General features: G+C 47.8%; 3 protein-coding genes across 3 annotated transcripts in view; 2 read left to right on the forward strand and 1 right to left on the reverse strand.

Moving 5' to 3' along the window:
* The window catches only part of pcyt2 (phosphate cytidylyltransferase 2, ethanolamine), a gene marked incomplete at its 5' end in the record, with an annotated part of 3,838 nt that extends 2,500 nt beyond the window's left edge, over window positions 1–1,338 (forward strand). The window contains 4 exon segments of the mRNA XM_067259260.1: window positions 6–71; window positions 189–277; window positions 376–549; window positions 645–1,338. Coding sequence (XP_067115361.1) covers window positions 6–71; window positions 189–277; window positions 376–549; window positions 645–675 — 360 coding nt within the window.
* A 505-nt stretch (window positions 1,339–1,843) lies between these two features.
* Window positions 1,844–21,710, forward strand: gnav1 (guanine nucleotide binding protein (G protein) alpha v1). Its single transcript, XM_067258932.1, has 10 exons — window positions 1,844–2,577; window positions 2,656–2,746; window positions 3,290–3,308; window positions 6,985–7,077; window positions 9,003–9,163; window positions 11,531–11,659; window positions 17,709–17,838; window positions 18,029–18,100; window positions 19,940–20,027; window positions 20,361–21,710. Exons 1-10 carry the CDS (start codon window positions 2,448–2,450, stop codon window positions 20,549–20,551), a joined length of 1,104 nt encoding a protein of 367 aa, XP_067115033.1. The 5' UTR covers window positions 1,844–2,447; the 3' UTR covers window positions 20,552–21,710.
* Window positions 21,711–21,933: 223 nt separating this feature from the next.
* npb (neuropeptide B) lies at window positions 21,934–23,402 on the reverse strand. The gene is made up of 2 exons (XM_067259669.1): window positions 22,919–23,402; window positions 21,934–22,395 (listed from the first exon to the last, which is right to left on the reverse strand). The coding sequence occupies exons 1-2, from the start codon at window positions 23,180–23,182 to the stop codon at window positions 22,267–22,269; spliced, it is 393 nt and encodes a 130-aa protein (XP_067115770.1). The 5' UTR covers window positions 23,183–23,402; the 3' UTR covers window positions 21,934–22,266.
* Between the last annotated feature and the right edge of the window lie 598 nt (window positions 23,403–24,000).

A 24,000-nucleotide genomic window follows, 5' to 3' on the forward strand; every position in this document is an offset into this window, starting at 1 on the left:
GTCAGGTGGACCTGGTGTGTCATGGCAAGACGGAGGTGTCCCCTGATAAGGATGGGACTGACCCCTACGCTGTGAGTTCCCACTGTATGTGTTTCACATATTGTACAGCAAACAGAATGTTTGCATGCATTGTAGCACTACAATTGTATATAATGTGTGTGTGTTCATGCATGTGTGTGTGTGGTCAGGAGCCTAAGAAGAGGGGTGTATTCCGGACAGTGGACAGTGTTAACGACCTGACCACTGATGACATCGTCCAGAGAATCATCGAGAACAGGTCAGACACACACACACACTGACTCTCTCTCTCTTTCCAACTTCTCTTTTACAAATATGCCAAGTCTAACCCCCCCCCCCCCCCCCCCCCCCCCCCAGGCTCCAGTTTGAAGCCAGGAACCAGAACAAGGAGGCTAAGGAGATGGCTGTGATCGAGGCCATGAGGCTGAGAGAAGAGGGGGTCCAGGGGGGCGACGCCACCCAGGGCGGCCCAGTAGAACCAGCCTCCCAGGTCCTACACCCCCGCCCCCCCCAGCACACACTGGTCCTACACCCCCGCCCCCCCAGCACACACTGGTCCTACACCCCCCGCCCCCCCAGTTCCTGCCCCCCCAGGTCCTGCCCCCCCAGCACACACTGGTCCTGCCCCCCAGCCTCCCACACAGGATCACCCACTGAATCCATCCGGTTCCTGCCTGCCCAGCTCACCCCACAACCGGTCCAGTCCAGTTCCTCGGCAGTCCAACCCCCCCCCCCCCTTTTAAACCCGGGCCAGACCTTAAACCAGCTGTTTAACTGGCCACTCCAAATAGACAGTTAATTTATTTCCCCTTCCACACACAGACACACTGTACTATGTTGGTGGTGTGACTCAAAAGGTCTAGGAACCTTCTAGAACACTTTTTTACAGTGTTCCCTGTTCCTTCATCAGCTGTGGAACATTACCCTGTATATGGTCACCAGTCATTTTGAATGACTGAAAGAATTCAGCAATGGTTTTAGAGGTGTAAATGGGCATTGTGTGTGTGTAAGAAAGATGGATAGAGACAGTGTGTATGTGTGTGAGCGTGTGTGTGTGGGAGAGAGAGATCCCCTTAATTAAGTTCATTTGGAATGTGACCAATGATGTGTGTGTGTGTGTGTGTGAGAGACAGTGTGTTAGTGAGGCAGAGGGATGAAAGAAAGATGACACATAATAAAGTGTGTTTGTTTGTCCACATTCTGGCAGCAGCGTGTATGAGATGAATGATAGAGTACTTTGTTTTAACGGCTGGCTTTACTTTAGTCAAATGACAACTACCACCGCGGCAATAAACTGTTCTAACAGTACTGAGCAAACTAGACCGTGTGCTGTGTCTCTTTTAATAACAAACTCTTTCCGTTTTAGTGTGCGTTGACGCTACTGGTTAAGTGTCCTTGATTATAATATTCAAAGAGAACAGACCGAACTGGACAGCGCTATAAACTGAACGATGTTGTTCAAGGGTTGAAGATCAACTATGTTCTGGTTACCAGAACGCAAACCGGCTGTTCGGGTCAGCACTTCATGCGGAAGATCGCTGGACCGGGCGACTATGACGGTCACGGCTCGCTGAGCTTTCGAAATGAGGCCACTGGAGAGCACGGTGCTGTCCTGTTGCAACAGCATTCCCGAATGAGAAAAAAAAACACCTCAACGGTAAACGGTCACCGCATTACAAACAACAAAAGACTGTTAATCCGCGACCAACGCGCTTTTAGAGGATTACATGACGCAACCATAAAACAAACTGTTGCTTGACACAATGCCTAGACTATTTTCTTGGTTTGTCTCCGCTTCTTGAAAACAGTACAAAACTTCTCAGGTGTCTTTGTGTCTCGGGAAAGAACGTCACTTCCTTGGGAAGTCAAACTATTCTACAGCACGGAGGGAGGAGTGATGGGAGTCAGTTAACCTTTCAGAGGATCAGGGAATTCCTGACTGAGAAGTTTTATCCGGGCGAATTCTCCTGCGACGGAGCTGCAAACAGGACACGTAAAGCACGTTGGCGCACTTTGACATTTTCACATAGTTCCATTTAAATATTCACATTAACTATGATTGTTTTAAATGTAAGTACAAATTTTCAAGCCGTGCGTAAACGTTATCTTTTATTTTGAAGACAGAACACGCTACCGCTTCAGGTGATAACGGAAGGAACGTAGCGTGGGGCACTTATCGATAGACTACAAACGGTTAAAACGGCTTTTATGGACGTCGTTTAAATCCTTTGTTTTCGGGATATTGTGGACCCTTCATCCCTACGCCATATTTGACTGTACTTGTCGACATATGTCACTTTAAACGAGCAACAGATGAACACAATCATGTTAACTTTAGCCACCGACTCGCTGTGACCCGAAACCTTAAGTTGCCATCGTATTGTGAAGTTTTTACTCCGGGGAAAGCTTGCGGGGGAAATGTGTGAGAGATGGGACTGTGCTTGGGATCCGAAGTCACGGAGGAGGGAAAGAAGGCAAAGATTCAAAGCGCGAAGATCGACCGGGACCTGTACGAGTCCGCCAAACGGGACATGAGCGTTGTCAAGGTTCTGTTGCTGGGTGAGTGCCGGACGGTTTAGCGGGGGGACCGGGGGAACGTTACCATTCAGAAGTTGTTGATGTGGTGTTTATTCGTAGGCGCTGCGGAGAGCGGGAAGAGCACATTGGTGAAACAAATGAAGATAATCCACAGTCATGGTTTCACGAGACAGGAGCTGACCAGCTTCAGGTGGACAACCCTCTCTCTCTCTCCCTATCCCCCTGTCTCTCTCCCTCTCTCTCTCTCTCTGCCTCTCCCCCCCCTCCTCTCTCTCTGTCTCTCTCTCTGTCTCTCTCACACACACACACACACACACACACACACACAGGACTCTCCCAGTGTCAGGAGCCCTGATCAGGTAGTATTTCAGCAGTCTCCTCGGTTGCTTCATCATCACAGTGGGACAGGTCATGCCCTCCACACACACACACACACACACACACACACACACACACACACACACACACACACACACACACACACACACACACACTGAAGAGGGGGGAGTCAGGGGGAATGTTGGGGTTGGTGTTAGGAATGCTTTAGCAGAAGGTGTGTGTGTGTGTGTGTGTGTGTGAGAGAGAGAGAGAAACAGTGTGTACAGTTGTGTGTTTTAACTGACTGTTTTTTAACTTTTGCTGACAGAATAGAATTCATAGACTTCAGTATTTTCTTTGTAGCAGCCGGCGGGACTGTGTTTGTGTGTGTGTCCGTATGTGTGTGTGTCCCAAGGTTCCCCCAACCCTCTGTGGTTTAGTAGAGGAATGTACATAGATGAACACACACAACCACACACACACAACCACACAGACACACAGTGAGTAAAACACACAAGCGCTCATGCAGTAAGAAACACACAGATGTCTAGTCTTTGGTCTCTCTCTCTCTCTCTCTCTCTCTCTCTCTCTCTCTCTGTCGCTCGCTCTGTCGCTCTCTCTCTATCTCTATGTCGCTCGCTCTCTGTCGCTCTCTCTCTGTCGCTCGCTCTCTGTTGCTCTCTGTCGCTCTCTCTCTCTCTCTCTCTCTCTCTCTCCTCTCTCTCTCTCTCTCTCTCTCTCTGTCGCTCTGTCTCTCTCTCTCTCTCATTGTTGAGCATATTGAACACACTGTGTGTGTGTGTGAGAGAGTGTGTGTGTGTGTGTGTGTGTGGTCAAGGAGCACAGGTGTTCAGGGAGTCTTGCGTTATGTCAGGAATTTGGTGTGATGAAATGATGTGTGTGTAAAGGGTCATTATTTTAGCTTGCAAAAAACCATGAATCTGAGTTTGTCTTTGGCAGCTGTTTGACGCCTTATTACCTCTACTCTCTCTCTCTCTCTCACACGCACACGTACACACACACACGTACACACACACATGCACAGATGGGGGGGAAGGGAGGAACACATTCCATCTTATAAGGCCATTCACTCCCCTCCCTCCTTCCCTCTATTTTCTCATAAAAGTCAGATTATAGATGGCTTCTCTACAGCCCCCCCCCCCCCCTCTCTCTCTCTCTCTCTCTCTCTCTCTCTCTCTCTCTCTCACAGATAGACTCAACATTGTTAGTAAATCGCACTTGTATATACAGTGTGTGTGTGTGTATATATGAATATATGTATATAATATATAGTTATTATTTAAATATAATAACTCCTCCCATGTGGGCCGCCCCAGGTCATAAAATGAGAAGGTCCAACAGACATCTCTTTTGGGGCTCTTTGAAACCAGAGAGATAACTGACTGTTATAGTGGAAAAATACACACACACACACACCCACACACCTCCTGAACCAACGTCCGATAGTAAATACTGGCACACCCACACAAACATGTTTGCCACACACACACACACAGACAGAATGCCACACCTATGTTGTCTGATAACAAGGTATACTCTGCAACCTGATGAAGTCTTTCCCTCTCACACACACACACACACACACACACATAGAGAGGTTGTCACCCTAATCCATCTCTTTTTCTCTCTTCCACATCTCTCTCGACCTTTGTCGAGGCTGTTGTTATTTCAGCCCAGGACATGATGGACAGAGAGATTGAAGATAGAGAGGGGGGCTTTACCAGCCTGGGGCGGGCGGTCGAGGGTTAGTTCCTCACGTAGGGGGGGAGGAACGGTGGGGAGAGAGAGAGAGACATTGTGTGTCTCTTCCCCATTCCACACGCTATGTCTACGCAGAGGGAGGGAGGGAGGAGAAGACAAGGATAAATAGGAGGGGGAAGGGAGGGAGTGAGTGGTGACAGAAGAGAAAGGAGGGAGGGAGGAAGAGAGAGACACAGAGACACACAGAGAGAGGGGGCTGGCTGACGGGTGAACTTGATGCTTCGAGTTTCGTTGGAATTGTCTTTGTTCTAGACTGTTTGGAAGTTTCTGCCTGGAATCTAGAACAGCCCAGAAGCTCATGAACACTGTGTGTGTGTGTGTGCTTACTGGTTAATGATTGAATATCAGTTCCTAGCTTCTTAAGCTACATTCCAAGCAATGAGGGTTTCAGGAGTGTGTGTACGTGTGTGGGAATTACTACATTCTATCACCCTGAGGATGGACACACACTCCTACACACACACACACACACACACACCCCTATGGGATCATGGTGTCAGCTTTCCCTTCCTTCAGAGTGATGACATACGGTTTACATTACTTTCAGAGACACACCTGCAGCTTCAGGCTGGGAACGTGTGCGTGTGTGTGTGTGTGTGTGTGTTTTTAATCTCTTGAACTATACGGCTTAAGTTCCCAGTCAATGGTGAACATTTCTTCTTGACATAAGGCCAATCCTTTCCCATCCTCCCTCCTCCTCCCCCCTCCTCCCCCTCTACCTGTCCGTCTCACCTCCCCCCTCCCCTCCTGTCTTTCTCTCATTCCATTGGCCCTTCTTCTTGCCTTCTCCCCCCTTCCGTTTTCCCTCCTCCTGTTTCTCAGCCCTGAACAAAGCCAGAGGTAAAAGACATGTCGAGCTGTTGGACACACACACTCACACACACACACGTGACACACACACACACACACAAAAGACAGGAAGGTAAAGACATGTTGCCACACCAATAGGGTCTGTGAACACAAAAAGCTTTTCAGCGTAGAGCTTTTGGAAACTGGCCAAACACACACAATGACACACGCACACACACACACACACACCCATGTGTGTTAGGTAGCTTCCAGACGTACCAATGACACAGGAAACTAAGGAAGAACAGGAATGTGTTTAGGAGCTGGAAGGGTGGAGGAAGGATCTGGATGTGTGTGTGTGTGGCCAGTTTCTTAAAAAGGGTCAAGGGTCATGCAGTAGTAATCCCAGCCTTGTGGTTAAAGAGAGAGAGATGGATGGAGGGAGAGAGAGATGAAGAGGGGGAGAGATGGACAGGGAGTAAGAGAGGTGGGTGGAGGGAGGGAGAAAGAAAAGAGCGAGTGAGAGAGATGGATGAAGGGAGAGAGGGAGTGAGAGAGATGGATGAAGGGAGAGACGGAGTGAGAGAGATGGATGAAGGGAGGAGAGGGAGTGAGAGAGATGGATGAAGGGAGAGAGGGAGTGAGAGAGATGGATGAAGGGAGAGAGGGAGTGAGAGAGATGGATGAAGGGAGAGAGGGAGTGAGAGAGATGGATGAAGGGAGAGACGGAGTGAGAGAGATGGATGAAGGGAGAGAGCGAGTGAGAGAGATGGATGAAGGGAGAGACGGAGTGAGAGAGATGGATGAAGGGAGAGAGGGAGTGAGAGAGATGGATGAAGGGAGAGACGGAGTGAGAGAGATGGATGAAGGGAGAGAGGGAGTGAGAGAGATGGATGAAGGGAGAGAGAAAAAGAGGTTGTTAGAGTGATGCCCAAAATTGATCTGTGTGTCAGAGCAGAGATTAAGCCAACAGAGAATCACTACAGCTCAACTCCACCGTGTGTGTGTGTGTGTGGGATGGCTGCTGAAGGCTGGTGTGTCATTAGCCCTGATCACACACCTGGAGAAAGACAAGCCGGGGGGAGGCAGAGAGGGAGGGGAGGCTAGACTGAGAGGGATGTCAGAGATATGCCGGGGAAGCGATCTGGATGGATGGAACGGGGATGGAATGTGTGGGCTGTCCTTGTTTGACTGAGATCCCAGAAAAGGAGATGGGAGGGAGGGAGGGAGGGAGGGAGGAGAGAGAGAGAGAGAGAGAGGGAGGGAGGGAGGGTGGGAGGGAGGGAGGGTGGGAGGGAGGGAGGGTGGGTGGTTGGGTGGGAGGGAGGGAAGTGGAGGAGAGGAGAAGAGCACAAGGGCTAAGGTTGTCGGAGCAACAGAAATCAGCTGAGAGTTCCGAGGTGTCTTATGTTCGGCCCTCATCACACACACACACACATGTCCATATTCTTGGGGGTCTGCAGGGATACCATGTGACTGTATGTTCTAAATATTTCCCTGGCGCTGTGTTTGACCCTGACCTCTGACCTCCACGGGCAGCCGGCCGTGCTGGACAACCTGCTGACCTCCATGAGGTTCGTGCTGCACGGCATGGGAGTCCTGAGGATCAACCTGGCCTCCAGCAACAACAAGGTGTGTGTGAGGGGGGGTGGGGTGTGTGTGTGAGGGGGGGGTGGTGTGTGTGTGTGAGGGGGGGGTGGTGTGTGTGAGGGGGGTGGTGTGTGTGAGGGAGGGTGGTGTGGTGGATGAGATGGGTGTTGGAGGGTGTGTGCGTGGGAGAGGAGGGGGAGGGAGTTTCTGTGGGGGTGTGTGTGGGGGGAGGAGGGGGGGTTATTGGTCTCTCTCTCTCTCCCCTGTCATGGCATCTGTCAGTCACTAGAGGTCAGTATCAACACAGCACCCTGCTGCTGTGGTCGTACATACACACACATGAACACACACACATGAACACACACACATATACACACACATGAACACACACACATGTACACACACATGAACACACACATGAACACACACATGAACACACACATGAACACACACACATGAACACACACACATGTACACACACATGAACACACACACATATACACACACATGAACACACACACATGTACACACACATGTACACACACATGAACACACACATGTACACACACATGTACACACACATGAACACACACACATGTACACACACATCAACACACACACATGTACACACACATGAACACACACATGAACACACACATGAACACACACATGAACACACACACATGAACACACACACATGTACACACACATGAACACACACATGAACACACACATGAACACACACATGAACACACACACATGAACACACACACATGTACACACACATGAACACACACACATATACACACACATGAACACACACACATGTACACACACATGTACACACACATCAACACACACACATGTACACACACATGAACACACACACATATACACACATGTACATTCACATACACCACTCACGTACACACTGATGGTAGTATTCTACCATCTGATTGGTTGTGGCTTTGCTAGCTGTGTATTCAGCTCTGACCTATTAGACTGTTGGCAGAGGCCCCAACATTCCACACAGACACACAGACACACACACAGACACACGGCAACACCTAGGCACATGTACAGACACACAAACGGGCACCCCCCCCCCCCACACACACACACAGGAGTACACAGCCTTTGACAAAAACACAACTGTACTTAGAAACATACTTTAATACACACACAGACACATACACCAGTACAAGCCCAGTGACGCTTCCAATTTACTGAGAAGATCAGAAGATCTCTTCTTCATTTCTTTCTCTCTCTTTCTGCCTCTTTCTGCCTCTCCCTCCCTCCCTCCCTCCCTCCCTCCCTCCCTCCCTCCCTCCCTCCCTCCCTCCCTCCCTCCCTCCCTCCCTCCCTCCCTCCCTCCCTCCCTCCCTCCCCTCCCTCCCTCTCTCTCTCTCTCTCTCTCTCTCTCTCTCTCTCTCTCTCTCTCTCTCTCTCTCTCTCTCTCTCTCTCTCTCTCTCTCTCTGTGTCTCTCTCTCCCCCAGTGGCCTCATCACTCCAGCAGATCATTTACTCCCCCAGACACCTCGTAATTACAGTACATGCTGTATGTGTGTGTGTGTGTTTATGTGTATGTGTGTATGTGCGCCCGCTATTAAACATGAATGATCAGGTTCATTTTGATTTAAAATAACTTAATTGTCTAAGTCGATGGAGCTCTAAGCTCACCTCCCACACTGTCCTCTGTGGCTCTCTGGGTCGGTGGGGGACGTGTGTGTGTGTGTGTGTGGTGTGTGTGTTTGTGTGTGGTGCGTGTGTTTGTGTGTGTGGCGTGTTTGTGTGGTGTGTGTGTGTGTGGTGCGTGTGTGTGTTTGTGTGTGTGGCGTGTTTGTGTGGTGTGTGTGTGTGTGTGTGGCGCGTGTGTGTGGCGCGTGTGTGTGGGGGTGGGTTATGGTTCTATACAGTAATCGTTGGCCTATTAATCCCCTCCTGCATTCACCCTCTCACCCCCCAGGTGCACGCCCACTCCGTGTTGTCTTGTGGGCGGAGCTTCGACGAGGACCAGGTGCTCCTCCCCTTCGTAGGCCACGCCCTCTCCTGTCTGTGGGCTGACCCCGGCGTGCGTGCGGCGGCTGCTAGGGGTTACGAGTACGAGCTCAACGACTCTGCTCTCTAGTGAGTACACACACACACACACACAGGTTATTGTGAGGGGTGCGCTGCAGGGTTCTAATTAACTACGTTTCAAAGCTGGTGTTTTGACTTGTGGTTTGTGTCACAAAGAATTAGCCTTGATTGGGAGGAGAGAGAGAGGGGGGAGGAGAGAGAGGGGGGAGGAGAGAGAGGGGGGAGGAGAGAGAGGGGGGAGGAGAGAGAGGGGGGGAGGAGAGAGAGGGGGGTGAAGTTGAAGAACAGAGTTGGAGTTATAATTCGGAGCGTGACTGAGTTTAGTATATATTATTATATATATAGTATATATTATAGTAAATTATAATATAGTAGATAACAGTTTATTATTTCATAGTGTATATAGCATAATATATCATATAGTATATTAATTAATGTAGTTTAAAGTATAATATATCATAAAGTATATAAAATAAGTAAAAGTATATCATATAGAGTTTGAAGATGGAGCAGACAGGAATTTCAACACATAGTAACCGTAGAGAAAGTGTGTGCGTTTACATAGTGGTAGAGATGGGGTTGGGAGGCGTGTGTGTGTGGCATGTGTGGCGTGTGTGGCGTGTGTGGTGTGTGGTGTGGCGTGTGTGGAGTGTGTGGAGTGTGTGGCGTGTGTGGAGTGTGTGGTGTGGCGTGTGTGGCGTGTGTGGTGTGGTGTGTGTGGCGTGTGTGGAGTGTGTGGTGTGTGTGGTGTGGTGTGTGTGGCGTGTGTGGCGTGTGGTGTGTGTGGCGTGTGTGTGGTGTGTGGCGCGTGTGGCGTGTGTGGCGTGTGTGGCGTGTGGCGTGTGTGGCGTGTGGTGTGTGTGGCGTGTGGTGTGTGTGGCGTGTGTGGCGTGTGGTGTGTGGCGTGTGTGGCGTGGCGTGTGTGGAGTGTGTGGCGTGTGTGGCGTGTGTGGAGTGTGTGGCGTGTGGTGTGTGTGGTGTGTGTGTGGCGTGTGTGGCGTGTGGTGTGTGGCGTGTGTGGCGTGGTGAGGACTGGAGCCCCAGCAGGGGGGTGTCGTCTCTCATCCTAACCCAGGAGGAGAGCTCTCTTCTGGGGTTATCTACTCCGACAGACACCTTGGATCCTACTGAAGCCCGCTGGGAGTGACATGCTGATGTCTTAAGACACACACACACACACACACACACACACACATATATACTTTTTCAGATACACCTACATTTGATGATCACATAAGCATATTCTCAGATACACACCCACAGGTACCCACACATTCATGTACACCCACACACACACACTCTTTCTCAGATACACCCACCCACACATACACACACACACACACCCACCCACACACACACATACACACACCCACCCACACATAGACACACATACACACTCACACACCCACACATACACACACACACCCTCCTTCTCTATCAGGAGTTCAGAGAGAAGGTTAGAAACCTGCAGGAACCATGTTGATGATCAACTCTGGTTGGTCGACCACCGCTGTGTGTGCGTGGAGGGCGGGGGTGTGTGTCTATGTGTGTGCATGTGTGTGTGTGTGTGTGTGTGCATGTGTTTGTGTGTAAGTAAAAGCGCATGAGTGTGTACGTGTGTGTGTGTGCACCCAGGTAGCTGATCAGGAATGACTGTGTTAGAATGCCACAGTCAGTTCAGCTCAGCTGACATGCCCTTCTCCGGGAGGTGTGTGTGTGTGTATGTGTGTGTGTGTGTCTGGGTGTGTGTGTGTCTGGGTGTGTGTGTGTGTCTGGGTGTGTGTGTGTGAGACGGGGTGTGGGTGTGTGTTTGTGTGTCTGGGTGTGTATGTGTGTGTGTGTGTGTGTGTGTGTGTGTGCGCGCCTGTGTCAAGTTACATGCTCAATATTGAAATTCAGGGTTATTGTTTAACACACACAGTATCAGTTTGAGAAGTTCTGCTGGTTCTTATCTAGCTAGGCCCGGTATGTAATTATGGAAATCTCCTTCTATAATCCTGCTGCATGAATATTCAGTGTTCTGATTCGTCACAGCGCCCTCCTGGGGCTCCTGGAAGCATATCAGTCTCTTGTCACTTGACACACACACACACAAACACAAGTGAAACACACACACAGGTGAAACACACACACACAGGTAATATACATTTACATTTAGTCATTTAGCAGACGCTCTTATCCAGAGCGACTTACAGTAAGTACAGGGACATTCCCCCCGAAGCAAGTAGGGTGAAGTGCCTTGCCCAAGGACACAACGTCATTTTGCACGGCTGGGAATCGAACTGGCAACCTTCAGATTACTAGCCCGACTCCTTCACCACTCAGCCATCTGACTCCCTACATGTCGTCAAAACACGTGATGATTTCTGGGAATCCAACCAAAGTCTCCACCTCTCCTCTTCTCTCCATCCCTAGTTTCTTTGACAACATGGCTCGCATCATCTCCCCTGCCTTCGTTCCCACGGAGACAGATGTGCTGAGGGTACGACTGCGGACCACTGGAGTCATCGAGACTCAGTTCAAGGTCAACCACCTCACCTTCAGGTAACTAGTACTGTATACTACTACTATAACCACCTCACCTTCAGGTAACTAGTACTGTATACTACTACTATAACCACCTCACCTTCAGGTAACTAGTACTGTATACTACTACTATAACCACCTCACCTTCAGGTAACTAGTACTGCTAATTACTAAGTACTTTCTACTAATACTGATGCTTCAACTACGACCAATGCTGCATTTATCTCCGATAAACTAGTCAAAGAGCTCACAGTGAAGCAACATTGTTGCTTAACTTCTAGTTGTTTTACTTCACATTCTCCCTTTAAAACGATATCTGCATTTCATCACGTTGTCACACTTTTTAAAAGCCATCGACAGGTCTTGTTGTGGCAGGCAGATATGAGTTTTTTTTAGCTTTTATCTCTTGGAGCCTGACTCAAATCCTCTGTATAATACCTGACAGTCTATTGGCTGGTTGTCACAGGAAGTCAGATTTGATTGGTTCTGAGAAGTAGCGGGGTAAGGAAGTCAATATTTGAATACGCCAGGTGTCCAAATCAACGTGCAGATGGCCAACGATGACTGACACACACACATACACACACACACACTCACATACACACACACAGACACACACCCACACACTTTAACTGGTCTCTGTTATCAGTGACAGGTTTGCTTGGTGGACATCACGCCCAACTGTCACTACTGTCTCCACACACACACACACACACACACACACACACACTATAATCTTCCATGCTACACACACACACAAGCACACACTATAAACCTCCATGGCGTACACACACACACACACACACACACACACACACACACAGAGGACCCTGATGTTAACTCGGTTCTGACTTCTGTACTGGGATCAGCAAGGTCATCTCTTCAAGTGCCCAATCAGAAATGATACTAGAGTGAAGGATTGTGGGTGATTATATTTCTCCGCTGCTTGAATGATAATACTGTGTATGTGTATGTGTGTGTGTGTGTGTGTGTATGTGTGTGTGTGTGTGTGTCTGCCTCTTATATCCCTCTGATAACCCAGTATTAAGTGTCTTCAAATAAATCTAATTACATAGTAATCTCTGCCTGGAGAATCCCTCCCTCTCTCTCTCCCTCACAAGCATGCTCCCTATATCAGACACACACGCTCTCTCTCTTTTTCCATTCTCCAACTCATGGTCATCTACCTGTTCCCCGTGACATTTTATATGAATCATAACAACCAACTAGGTTAGCCTTTCTCGACAGCAGCTTCTTCAATATCGTCTGCTTAGCATAGAAACACTGACGAGAAAACCAATATGGCAGATAGCTGACTGAGATTCTCCCTAGAGATACATAGGTGACACACACACACATGCACACACAAACACACACACACTCAAATACCACTTTTCATTACCTCTGAGTCACACACACACACACACACACAGACCACCACTTTTCAGTATCGCGTGTTTGTGAGTGTTGTTCGTGTACCCAGTGATTGGGCACTGGAGTTTATGATGTCATAGCGGGTGGAGGGCGCCTGATTGGAGGCCCTCCTTCGGATGTCTGGAGTGATGCCTGAAGGACCCCGTTGCTGAAGTGCACACGGACACACTAATTGATAAACACGGCATTTTGAGGATGTGTTAGCGTGCGTGTGTGTGTTTTTGTAAATGTGTGTGGTTTTTGTAGGTGGTTGTGTGTGTGTGTGTGTGTGTTTTTGTAGGTGGTTGTGTGTGCGTGTGTTTTTGTAGGTTGTTGTGTGTGTGTGTGTGTTTTTGTAAGTGGTTGTGTGTGCGTGTTTGTTTGTGTGTGAGGCCCCTTGAGGTTGTTGGAGAGATTAGGATAAGCTGTTGCAATTAATTCAAGTTTAACTGCAGAAGTGATAGGGTCGAGGCTTTAGACAAACGTGGCTTTCATCCAAGTATGTGTGTGTGGGTGTGTGTGTGTTTATTTGAGTGGGTGTGTGTATATGAATGTGTGTTTATTTGAGTGTGTGAATGTAAGTGTGTTTGTGTGAGTGTGTGTGTGTGTGTTTATTTGAGTGTGTGTGTGTGTGTGTGTTTATTTGAGTGGGTGTGGGTGTGTGTATGTTTAGATTCAAAGCAGAAAGCGACAGTGCTCTGCTGCTGGTCTAGACGATCAGGGAAGATTGACACTTTGATGGAGCGCACACACACACACACACACTTCTTCAGACGCACACTCTTATGGTTCTCTGTCCACACACAGTAAAGAGCAGATGCTAGCTAATGCAGTGTGAAATTGTCTAGACCTCGTCTATCCACTTACACTTTCAGTCTGAGGATGATGTCGAATGTTTCTATTAATCTTACCCCCGTGTGTGTGATTGTGTGTGTGAATGTGTGTGATAGTGTGTGTGTGTGTGGGATTGCACATGATTGTTTGTGTGTGCTATTGTTTGTGCAATTGTGTGTGTTTGATTGTGTGTGTGCTCAATTGGATTTAGAACTGGGAGAGTTGTTTGAGAAATCTTGGATGTTCTTTACATGTTCTATACATGTTCCTAAATCACCTGTGAGGTTCTAGACTACAGCAGCTCTGGTTCTAGACGTGTTCCTACAGCAGCTCTGGTTCTAGACGTGTTCCTACAGCAGCTGGGATGTTGATCTTCGTTCATAATTCACATGACGACCCTCGGTTGCTATCTTTTCCTAACGTTTCCTGTCTGATGATGGAATCACAGAATCACACACAAAGGATTCGTGGGATAATCTTAAACATTAATATTTGTGTGTGTGTGTGTACATGTGATTCTAAGAGGCCAAACTTTTCACACCCAGGTTTGGTCACGACGGCGATTCCAAACACTCGGAATAAAACATGAAGCCAGCTGCGCGTGTGTTTAATAATGGAGGAGGAGACTCTGGGAGCGTTCAGAGAAGTCAGAAAGCGTTAGGATGGTTCTGTCGCCACCGTGACTCAGACATGGATGCAGAAAAAAGAGACGTGAAGGTTTAGATGTGTGTGTTTCGGAAACCAGAAATAGGAGTCTGAAAGGTGAGAGGAAAGGAGTGTGTCTGTCTGATGTTGTGTGTGTGTGTTTCTGAAGGCGTGTGTGTGTGTGTCTGAAGGTGTGTATGTGTCTGTAGGTGTGTGTGTGTAAATTGATGGACAGGACAGGTTGCGTTCTACAGGTCACAGAGAAGTGAAGCTTGGCGGTGCTAGGAACCAACATGCTGCTGCTCGTTCCCCCCGAGACCGCTGTTGACGCGGGACGGGAAGTCTAGTAAATGATTCATGGTGAGCAGGAAGTGGGAGGGAATCAAACACTGGGGGGTCAACCCCCCCCCCCCGCCCCCGCCTCCCCACATCTGTCACCTGGATTTCTCCTTCCTTATCTTTTTATCTTTACTTTATTCTTTCTTTTGTTTATTTCTTTCTTTCTAGGCACCTACAATTTTGTACTACTTTAGGCCTGCGTGCCTGCGTGCGTGCCTGCATGTGAAACAGAGAAAGATGAGGATGGATGGATGGATAGCTTCTTATCATAATAGGTCTGTTTAGTGTATTAGAACCAGGAGAATTTACATGCTCCAATTATTCAGCTGTCCATAAGCGGACACACACACACACACTCTCGTACACACATTCTCAAAAAACACACACAAACTCTCTTTCATCACACACACACACACACTCCTGCTGCCCGGGGTTGTCCGAGGTCTCGTCTCGTTAAACTCGTTCTAATTAACATCGTTAGTAAAGCCGGCGAATCACCCCGCTTCATTTACTCACCAATCAAGCCTTTAGCCAATCACAGGCGTCACGGCCCGGCTGCATTAGCATACAGACGCTTCCTGCTTGACCTCCGACCCTCACACAGAGAGGAAGTTGATAAGATACGCTCCCTGCTTTTCTCTCTCTCTCTCTCTCTCTCTCTCTCTCTCTCTCTCTCTCTCTCTGTGTCTATCTCTCTCTCTCTCTCTCTCTCTGTCTATCTCTCTCTCTCCCCCCTCTCTCTCTGTCTCAAAAGTCAAGTCGTTCGTTTGTTTTCTCTCCATCTCTTTCTCTTTCTGTCCTCTCTCTGACAGAAGGAAGAGAGGGGATAGACCCTCTCTTCCTTCTGTCAGAGAGACTGATCATAAGAAGGCGAAGAGAAAGAGAGACAGAGAGAGAGACAGAGAGAGAGAGACAGAGAGAGAGAGACAGAGAGAAGAGAGAAAGAGAAAGAGGGAGAGAGACAGAGAAAGAGAGAGAGACAGAGAAAGAGAGAGACAGAGAGAATAGAGAAAGAGAAAGAGGGAGAGAGACAGAGAGAGAGAGAGAGAGAAGAGAGACAGAGAGAGAGAGAGAGAGAGACATACATTTAGTCATTTAGCAGACGCTCTTACATAGAGAGACAGAGAGAGAGAGAGACAGACAGATAGAAGAGAGGGGGAGAGAGATAGAGAGAGAAAGACAGAGAGGAGAGAGAAAGAGAGAGTGTATGTTTTTCTTCTTCTTTCTTCATTTCAGGGTTTCCTGCCAAACTCAGAGGCCTAAGTGGAAAAAGGGGGCAATGTGTGTGTGTTTCTGAGAGGGAAAATGAGAGAGAGGCAGATGAAGAGGGGGTATTTGAGCAGGCGGTGAGAATGGCATTGCTAGATCTCTCCCGTTTTATATTTGACCATCAGTGAAGCCCTAATGATAACCTTGTGACGTCCGCGGAGAAAAGAGAGGGTGCACAGACAGACGATAGATGGAGGCTTATCTGCATGATGATGAGAACAAGGTGTGTGTGTGCGGTGGAACATTCTGGAACTGAATAGTTCACTCTCCTCGAATCTCAGCTTCCATGTTGAGTTTTTCTCTCTCTCTTTTCTCTCTCCCTCCCCCCTTTCCCCCTCTCCTCCCTGGTATCACCGTGGAGGATGCAGTGGCGGAGGAGAGACCACAGGATGACACAGGGAGGAACTGAGGAGATACAAGTGTTCGTTCTTCCCCTTTTTGGGGGACGGGGGACGTACGGCAAAGACATGACCTTTCAAAAGCTCTCAACTCCCTGTGTGTGTGTGTGGCATTTGAGGGAAATTGAAAAAGAGGTGCCACCCTCTTACACAGACCCTTATCCTAACCGTGTGTGTGTGTGTGTGTGTGTGTTTGTGTGTACACGGTGTTTGTGTGTACACGAGGGGTTTTGATTGACAGCTCCTCTGAGCAGATTTCTATTTTGGTGGCCATGACCTCACATACTGATGCTGCCCCTGAAGAGGATCACAATCAATCCTAGTATCGCTCTCTCCTGCTGCCCATCTCACACACACTCACACACACTCTGTCCAGTACCTGACACACCCACACACACACAGTGCAAACACCAGTTACGTTCAAACCAACAATGCACATTCTGACACACACACACACACACACACATCTCTAACCAGTACCAGGTGTTTTATCGATGTCTTCCTCCATGAGTGTTTTCATATAACACAGCCAGCTTCTATGTGTTAGCATTCGTTAGCATGTCTGGCTAAAAACACACTCCAAACACATTGGCCACCAGCTGTTAGCCTGTTAGCCCCTCTTGCAGACAGGGTGGTAATTGATTGGTGATTTGGTTGGCCTTCTAATCCTAACCCATATGATTATAGTTTAGGATGTGCTAACGTAATGACGTCATTAAATATCTATCTCTTTCTGTCTGTCTCTCTCTCTCTGTCTCACTCTCTCTGTCTCACTCTCTCTCTCTCTGTCTCTCTCCCTTTGTCTCTCTGTCTCCCTCTCTCTGTCTCACTCTCTGTCTCACTCTCTCTCTCTCTGTCTCTCTCCCTTTGTCTCTCTGTCTCCCTCTCTCTGTCTCCCTCTCTCTGTCTCACTCTCTCTCTCTCTGTCTCTCTCCCTTTGTCTCTCTGTCTCCCTCTCTCTGTCTCACTCTCTCTGTCTCACTCTCTCTCTCTGTCTCTCTCCCTTTGTCTCTCTGTCTCCCTCTGTCTCTGTCTCACTCTCTCTGTCTCACTCTCTCTGTCTCACTCTCTCTCTCTCTGTCTCTCTCCCTTTGTCTCTCTCTCTGTCTCTCTGTCTCCCTCTCTCCCTTCCTCCCTTTCTCTCTCCTTCCCAACCTCCCTCCACAAAGGATGTATGATGTGGGTGGGCAGAGGACGGAGAGGAGGAAGTGGATTGGCTGTTTCGAGGATGTGAGGGCGGTCCTGTTCGTCGTGTCTCTCAGCGGTTACGACATGACATTGGTGGAGGACCCTGCCATGGTGAGACAACCGACCAATCACGTCTTGCTGTGAGAACTCACGCACCAATCAGAGAGTTCCAACACTTGCTCTTACTTAACCTAACCTTCGTACTTTTATATATTGTGTATTCTTTCACTCGGACATTTGTCATTGGGGCTTTAAAACATTCATATTAATTAAATTAAGCACCTTGACTTTTTGTGGGCAGAACCGACTGCAGGAAAGCCTAAAGCTGTTTTCCTCCATCTGCAACAACATCTTCTTCAGGAACACCTCCATGGTAAGACATGAGCAATCTAGAGTTACTGATCTATCATGAATGAACTGTATCACCCTCTCTTTCTCTGTTTCTCTTTCTACCCCTCTCTCTCTCTCTCTCTCTCTGTCTCTCTCTCTCTGTCTCTCTCTCTCTCTCTCTCTGTCTCTCTCTCTGTTTCTCTTTCTACCTCTCTCTCTCTCTCTCTGTCTCTCTCTCTGTTTCTCTTTCTACCCCTCTCTCTCTCTCTCTCTCTCTCTGTCTCTCTCTCTCTGTCTCTCTCTCTCTCTCTCTCTCTCTGTCTCTCTCTCTGTTTCTCTTTCTACCTCTCTCTCTCTCTCTCTCTCTGTCTCTCTCTCTGTTTCTCTTTCTACCCCTCTCTCTCTCTCTCTGTCTCTCTCTCTCTGTTTCTCTTTCTACCCCTCTCTCTCTCTCTCTCTGTCTCTCTCTCTGTTTCTCTTTCTACCCCTCTCTCTCTCTCTCTCTGTCTCTCTCTCTCTGTTTCTCTTTCTACCCCTCTCTCTCTCTCTGTCTCTCTCTCTCTCTCTGTTTCTCTTTCTACCCCTCTCTCTCTCTCTCTCTCTCTCTCTGTCCCTCACCATCCCTCTTTCTCTGCTCTCTTTAACTTTCTCCCCCTCCTCTCCTCCCCCTCTCTTTCTCCTGTCCTTCCTCCCCCATCACCTGGGAATATAACAGGAACATAACTCTCTGGGGAGGTGGAGATGGAGAGAGCGGGCATGGATAAAGGGATTTTCTTGTTTCTTCCTTTCTCAGCGTTTCATTATCTCTTTCTTCCTCCCCCTCTTTCTGGTTCATTCCCTCACTCTTTCAGTTGTTCTCCATCTATCAATCTTGGACATTAGACTTTTTTTTGCTCACACATAACACACACATACATACACTCACGCACATACATACATACACACGCACACACATACATACACACACACACGCACACACGGACAGACGTGGTGCCTCAGCCATTTTTGTAATGGCACTCCTAATTACCCAGAGAACTGTAATTTAGGTGTGTCGCCGTGGCGACCTCGTGCCCCTGCGTGGTCGTCGAGCCCCCGCCCCCGGTAACAAAGCGTGTAACGAGCTGCTTAATTGGCTCGGTTTAACTTCCCGTGTGTGTGTGTGTGAAGACGGACGAGTGTCTGTGAGGACAGGTGTGTGTGTGTGTGTGCGGAGATATGAGTATCTGTGAGGACAGGTGTGTGTGTGTGTGTGTGTTACAGCCAGGAACATGAAACAAAGCAGTTTAATTATGCTGTTACGATGTGTCTGTGTGTCAGTGTGTGTCTGTGTACCTGACTTCTGAACTCCCACCACCGCCTCCACACACACACACACACACACACACAGACACACACACACTGACACACACACACACACACACTGACACACACACACACACTGACACACACACACACACACTGACACACACACACACTGACACACACACACACTGACACACACACACACACACACACTGACACACACATAGCTTCTTCCTTTCCTTCCCTACTTTAATTGGTCGTTACCAGAGAGTGTCAATTTACTGGGATTACAGGGAAGAGTTGAGTGTCTGTGTGTGTGTGTGTCGAGAGAGAGAGAGAGAGAGTGACTTATTGCGTTGTGTCTTATGCTGGATATAGCATATTGATCTCATGTTAAAATCCACACACACACACCTCTGACACCTTTATTAATGTGATTTAAGGACATTACTGCTGGCTTCATCACGTCAAACATCAATGATCGATCTCTGTTCAGAACACGATGTCACTTCCTGGAAAGTGAGTCAGTCAGGGTTCTGATCGGTCCTGTTTGTTCACACTCTGTGTTGTTTGTTGCTAGATCTTGTTTATGAACAAGATCGACCTGTTCCAGGAGAAGATCCTGCACTCTGGACGACACCTCAGACGTTATCTTCCTCAGTTCAGAGGTAACGCCTGACCCCCACACACACAGCCCTCTCACACACACACACACACAGCCCACCTCACCACACACACACAGCCCTCTCACACATACACGCACACACACACAGCCCACCTCACCACACACACACAGCCCTCTCACACCACACACACACACACAGCCCACCTCACCACACACACACAGCCCACCTCACCACACACACACACACAGCCCTCTCACCACACACACACACATTATCCTATCCCCCGTCACACTTCTTGGGTAATGATTTATGAGGATGATGATGCTAGTGATGAAGATGACCCCCTCTCCCCCCCCCCCCCCCCCCCCCCCCCAGGGGCAGATTGTGACGTGGACACTGCGGCCCGGTTCATCTCCTCCCTGTTCGTGTCCCTTAACGCCTCACCCTGCAGGCTGGTCTACCACCACTTCACCACCGCCACTGACACCTCCAACGTCCAGATCGTCTTCCAGGTCGTCATGGACACCATCGTCAAGGAGAATCTGGAGGCCGTCTCTCTGCTCTGATGGAACCCTGCGTAGCACCCTGGGTAGAACCCTGGATAGGAACCTGGTTAGAACCAAAGCCTAAGACTTCATGAAGTCACTTCCTCTAGGACAGAGGAAACGAGACAAGACTTCCTCTACGAGAGAGGAAACAAGATAAGACTTCCTTTAGGAGAGAGGAAACAAGACCAGCTCTTGTGTCTTTGACTGTTCCTTGAAGAGCTGGTTTGCGTTTTTCCACAGGGAGCTGGAGGTTCTAGGTGTGTCAACAACCAAGAACCAGGTAGTCATAGGCTGCAGTGACAAATGAGTGAGGTTTAAGGTGTGTGTGTGAGGAGGTGTGTGTGTGGGGAGGGTGAGTGTGTGTGTGTCAGAGAGAGGGTGTGAGAGAGTGTGTATGTGGGGTGGATACGTGTGTGTGCGTATAAAAGAGTGTGTGTGGGAGGGGGGTCAGCAGAAGAGGGGAGAGAATTTACTGCTTCACCATTGCTGGTAGTTTAATGGTGGGTGCTGAGTTCATTCATGCATACGGCACTGTATTTTCCTCTCATTTATCAGTGTGTGTGTGTGTGTCTGTGTGTGCGTCATGCACAGCTAATGGAACCTAGATCTAGAAAACACCCCGTTCTGTTTGCCTGGCGTTAATATAATCACTTACCCATCACCCTTTTTTCTCCTAGCTGTCTTTCTCTCGCTCTCTTTCTCTCCTTGTTGACTTCTATCGCGGTGATAATTAAGCCCAAAACACACACACACAGATACCACGCCCCTTTTCAACAGGAGAGGAGTGTCTTGAACTACTATTGTGGGCTTTCAACTTCCTCAGAACGATTCTTGTGTCTCGCTGTAGACTGTCGAGTCCGACTGAAGTGATTCAACGTGAACAGGGGAAACGCCAGAGTAAAAAAAAAAAAAAAAAACTGTAAAGATCAAGTGCCTTGTATATATATATTTTTTAACATAGTCCACCTTGTTATAATGTTATTTAAATGCTATTTTACGGGATAATTATTTGCTGTATATTGTAATCGAGTTTTTAACTGTGGGTGTTTAATCTCTTCTTACCTGATGATTAACCTTTATGGCCATTTCAGTCATTATTGTGACAATGTGAAGGCGTTCATCCTGTGTGCCTTGTGGTAAAGGTGTTATCTATGCACTAATTATATTAAAAGTTGTTTTGTGTGGTTTGGGAGATTTGTTGATTATTTTCTACCGAGGACAAACTTTCCACTCAGTGGGAAAGGCAATGTGAAATCCTCTCCATTTCAACGGTTGTCCCGTTTTAGCTCCGTGGTTTATTTTTTGACAGAACAATCTTAATAACTTAACAAAGTTAATAGTATTTGTTCATTTTTAATAGATAAAATAAATAAAAGTACTTTAAATGCTGCATAGCAGTCAACAGTTTATAGACACTTACTACATTTGGCAACGTGGGAGACTATTAACTACAGGTGAGGAATCGGCATCGGCATGGATTTAGAAGTGAAAACGGAAATTAATACAAACAACTCTCACACACCGCACTTTAAATTTTTTGTTGGTTTCCCTTTCTTTTTTTAACGCAGTTTAACAAACAAGGATCTTCACATCGCTTTGAAAATGAGAGAAAGGACATTCAACGTCATTAACGGTCCATTATCATCGTTTCTTTAACTTCCCGCGGGCGCAGAACTCTCCTGTTTAGGCGGGAGAATGATCTTTAGCCCCGCGGGCGCAGCTCGCTGCAGGGCTCACGCGGCCAGGCAGTCCAGCGAGTCAAGGGTGAGGAAGACTTCCGCGCTGCACCGGAACGTGCCTGTGCCGTCCCGGAGAAGCTCGCAGCTCTTCAAGTTGGGTGAGATGTCTTTCACACAGATAGCCTGCAGAGAAATGAAGACAAACAGGGAGTTTAAAAAACATCGTTATACGGGATGTCCAAAATCATGTTAATTTAATTTCAAATGTGCCCCAAGACTAGTTTAAACGTCTCAAATAAAGCTTTTTTATTTTTTTATTTGGTAGCATTTATTTTTATATGACCTGGAACATTTTAAAGTGTATGTCTACGTAACACTAAGTCTGCATGGTAAAAAGTTTAAACAAGAGAATTGCCTTTTACGCACGAGACGTGCATCTCGCGCTCGGCTTTCTCCTCAGTTTAGACTCCTCAAATTGTTATCTTGTTAAATATTCTAAATACTAAACTATGCCCACATCAACATGGTGTAGTTTAACGATATTTCTGATGCAGTTAAATGATAAACTACATAAAAACTAGGATAAACTGCTTCTTTGCACCGTGGTCCGTAAAACTCCAGGAGCTTCTCTGAACGTATTTTTTTTAAACATGCTTTCAACTTAATGTTTCAGCAGACATTTATATTTACGCTCTGTGACACTCACCATATTTTTGAGCACGGGAGTCTGACGACTGCCTTCATTGACCACGTTGTTCCCGGTCGTCTCCCCGCTGTCCATCACCGTCTCCTCAGACTCGGACCTCCGGGTGTAGGGCGACCTACGGATACCGGAGAGCAATCCCGAGGCTCTCCCGACCGAGTAGTAGCTTGGGCCGGTCGACTGCTTGTACCAAGCCTCTATGGGATGGCACGAGATGAGCACGGAGACGCAGACGCACACCACGGCGAATCTAACGGACCTTTCCATCACGGAATCTTGTGGCACTTTTACGCTGCGCTGTGGAGAGGGATTCTCTTGGCGTTGGTTGGCTCGTTCTTGATTTCTTTTCTTCTAGTGTTGCAATGCAGAAAACTCTCGCTCTTGGTCGATGTATTTTGAGTGTTCCAGAAAGTTGCCGCGCTTTATATAGGTGCGCTGCGCCGCGCGATCGTGACCCTCGACGTTCGTCAATCTAGATCATAAGGGGCTGGATGATTCATCCGTGCGCACGCAGAGGAAAAATCCAATCCTGGTTGATTCTTTGTCACTCAAGTTTGGAAAGGAGGGGGTACGAAACCAAGTCGTCAGAGGGGTCCCTTTTGACACGAATGTCATCTTCGAAAAGAGAAAAAACGCCAAACCCCAAGGTAGAAAAAAACGTAATCTGGTCCAACGACGACCTCAACTAGAACCTAGCTGGCTGCAACTACGTCATTCAGGAGATCTCCAGGGACTATGGGAAAAGGACCACAACCTCAACGGTTTAGACTCGGGCTGTGAGCAACACAGACTTTACGCACCCATAGGCTATCTATCTGACGAGTTACATTCACTAACAATCTATAGACTACTGCAATATTGCTCATGTTATTTCGTAGTATTTTTTATTGGAAATGTTTGTATATTATTGGAAATGTTTCTTTTTTAAATACTACAGTAGGCCTACATGTTTTATCTTTATCTTTCTGTTTATTGTATGCACCAACCCACCTAAGCAAGTTCCTTGTTTGAGTAAACTTAAATGGCAGTAATCCAAATTCTGTTTCTGATATGTAGAACAAACGGACCAAACGGTGCAGTCTTGT

Source organism: Osmerus mordax, chromosome 21 (genome assembly GCF_038355195.1).
Source record: "Osmerus mordax isolate fOsmMor3 chromosome 21, fOsmMor3.pri, whole genome shotgun sequence".
In the NCBI taxonomy this organism is placed as follows: domain Eukaryota; kingdom Metazoa; phylum Chordata; class Actinopteri; order Osmeriformes; family Osmeridae; genus Osmerus; species Osmerus mordax.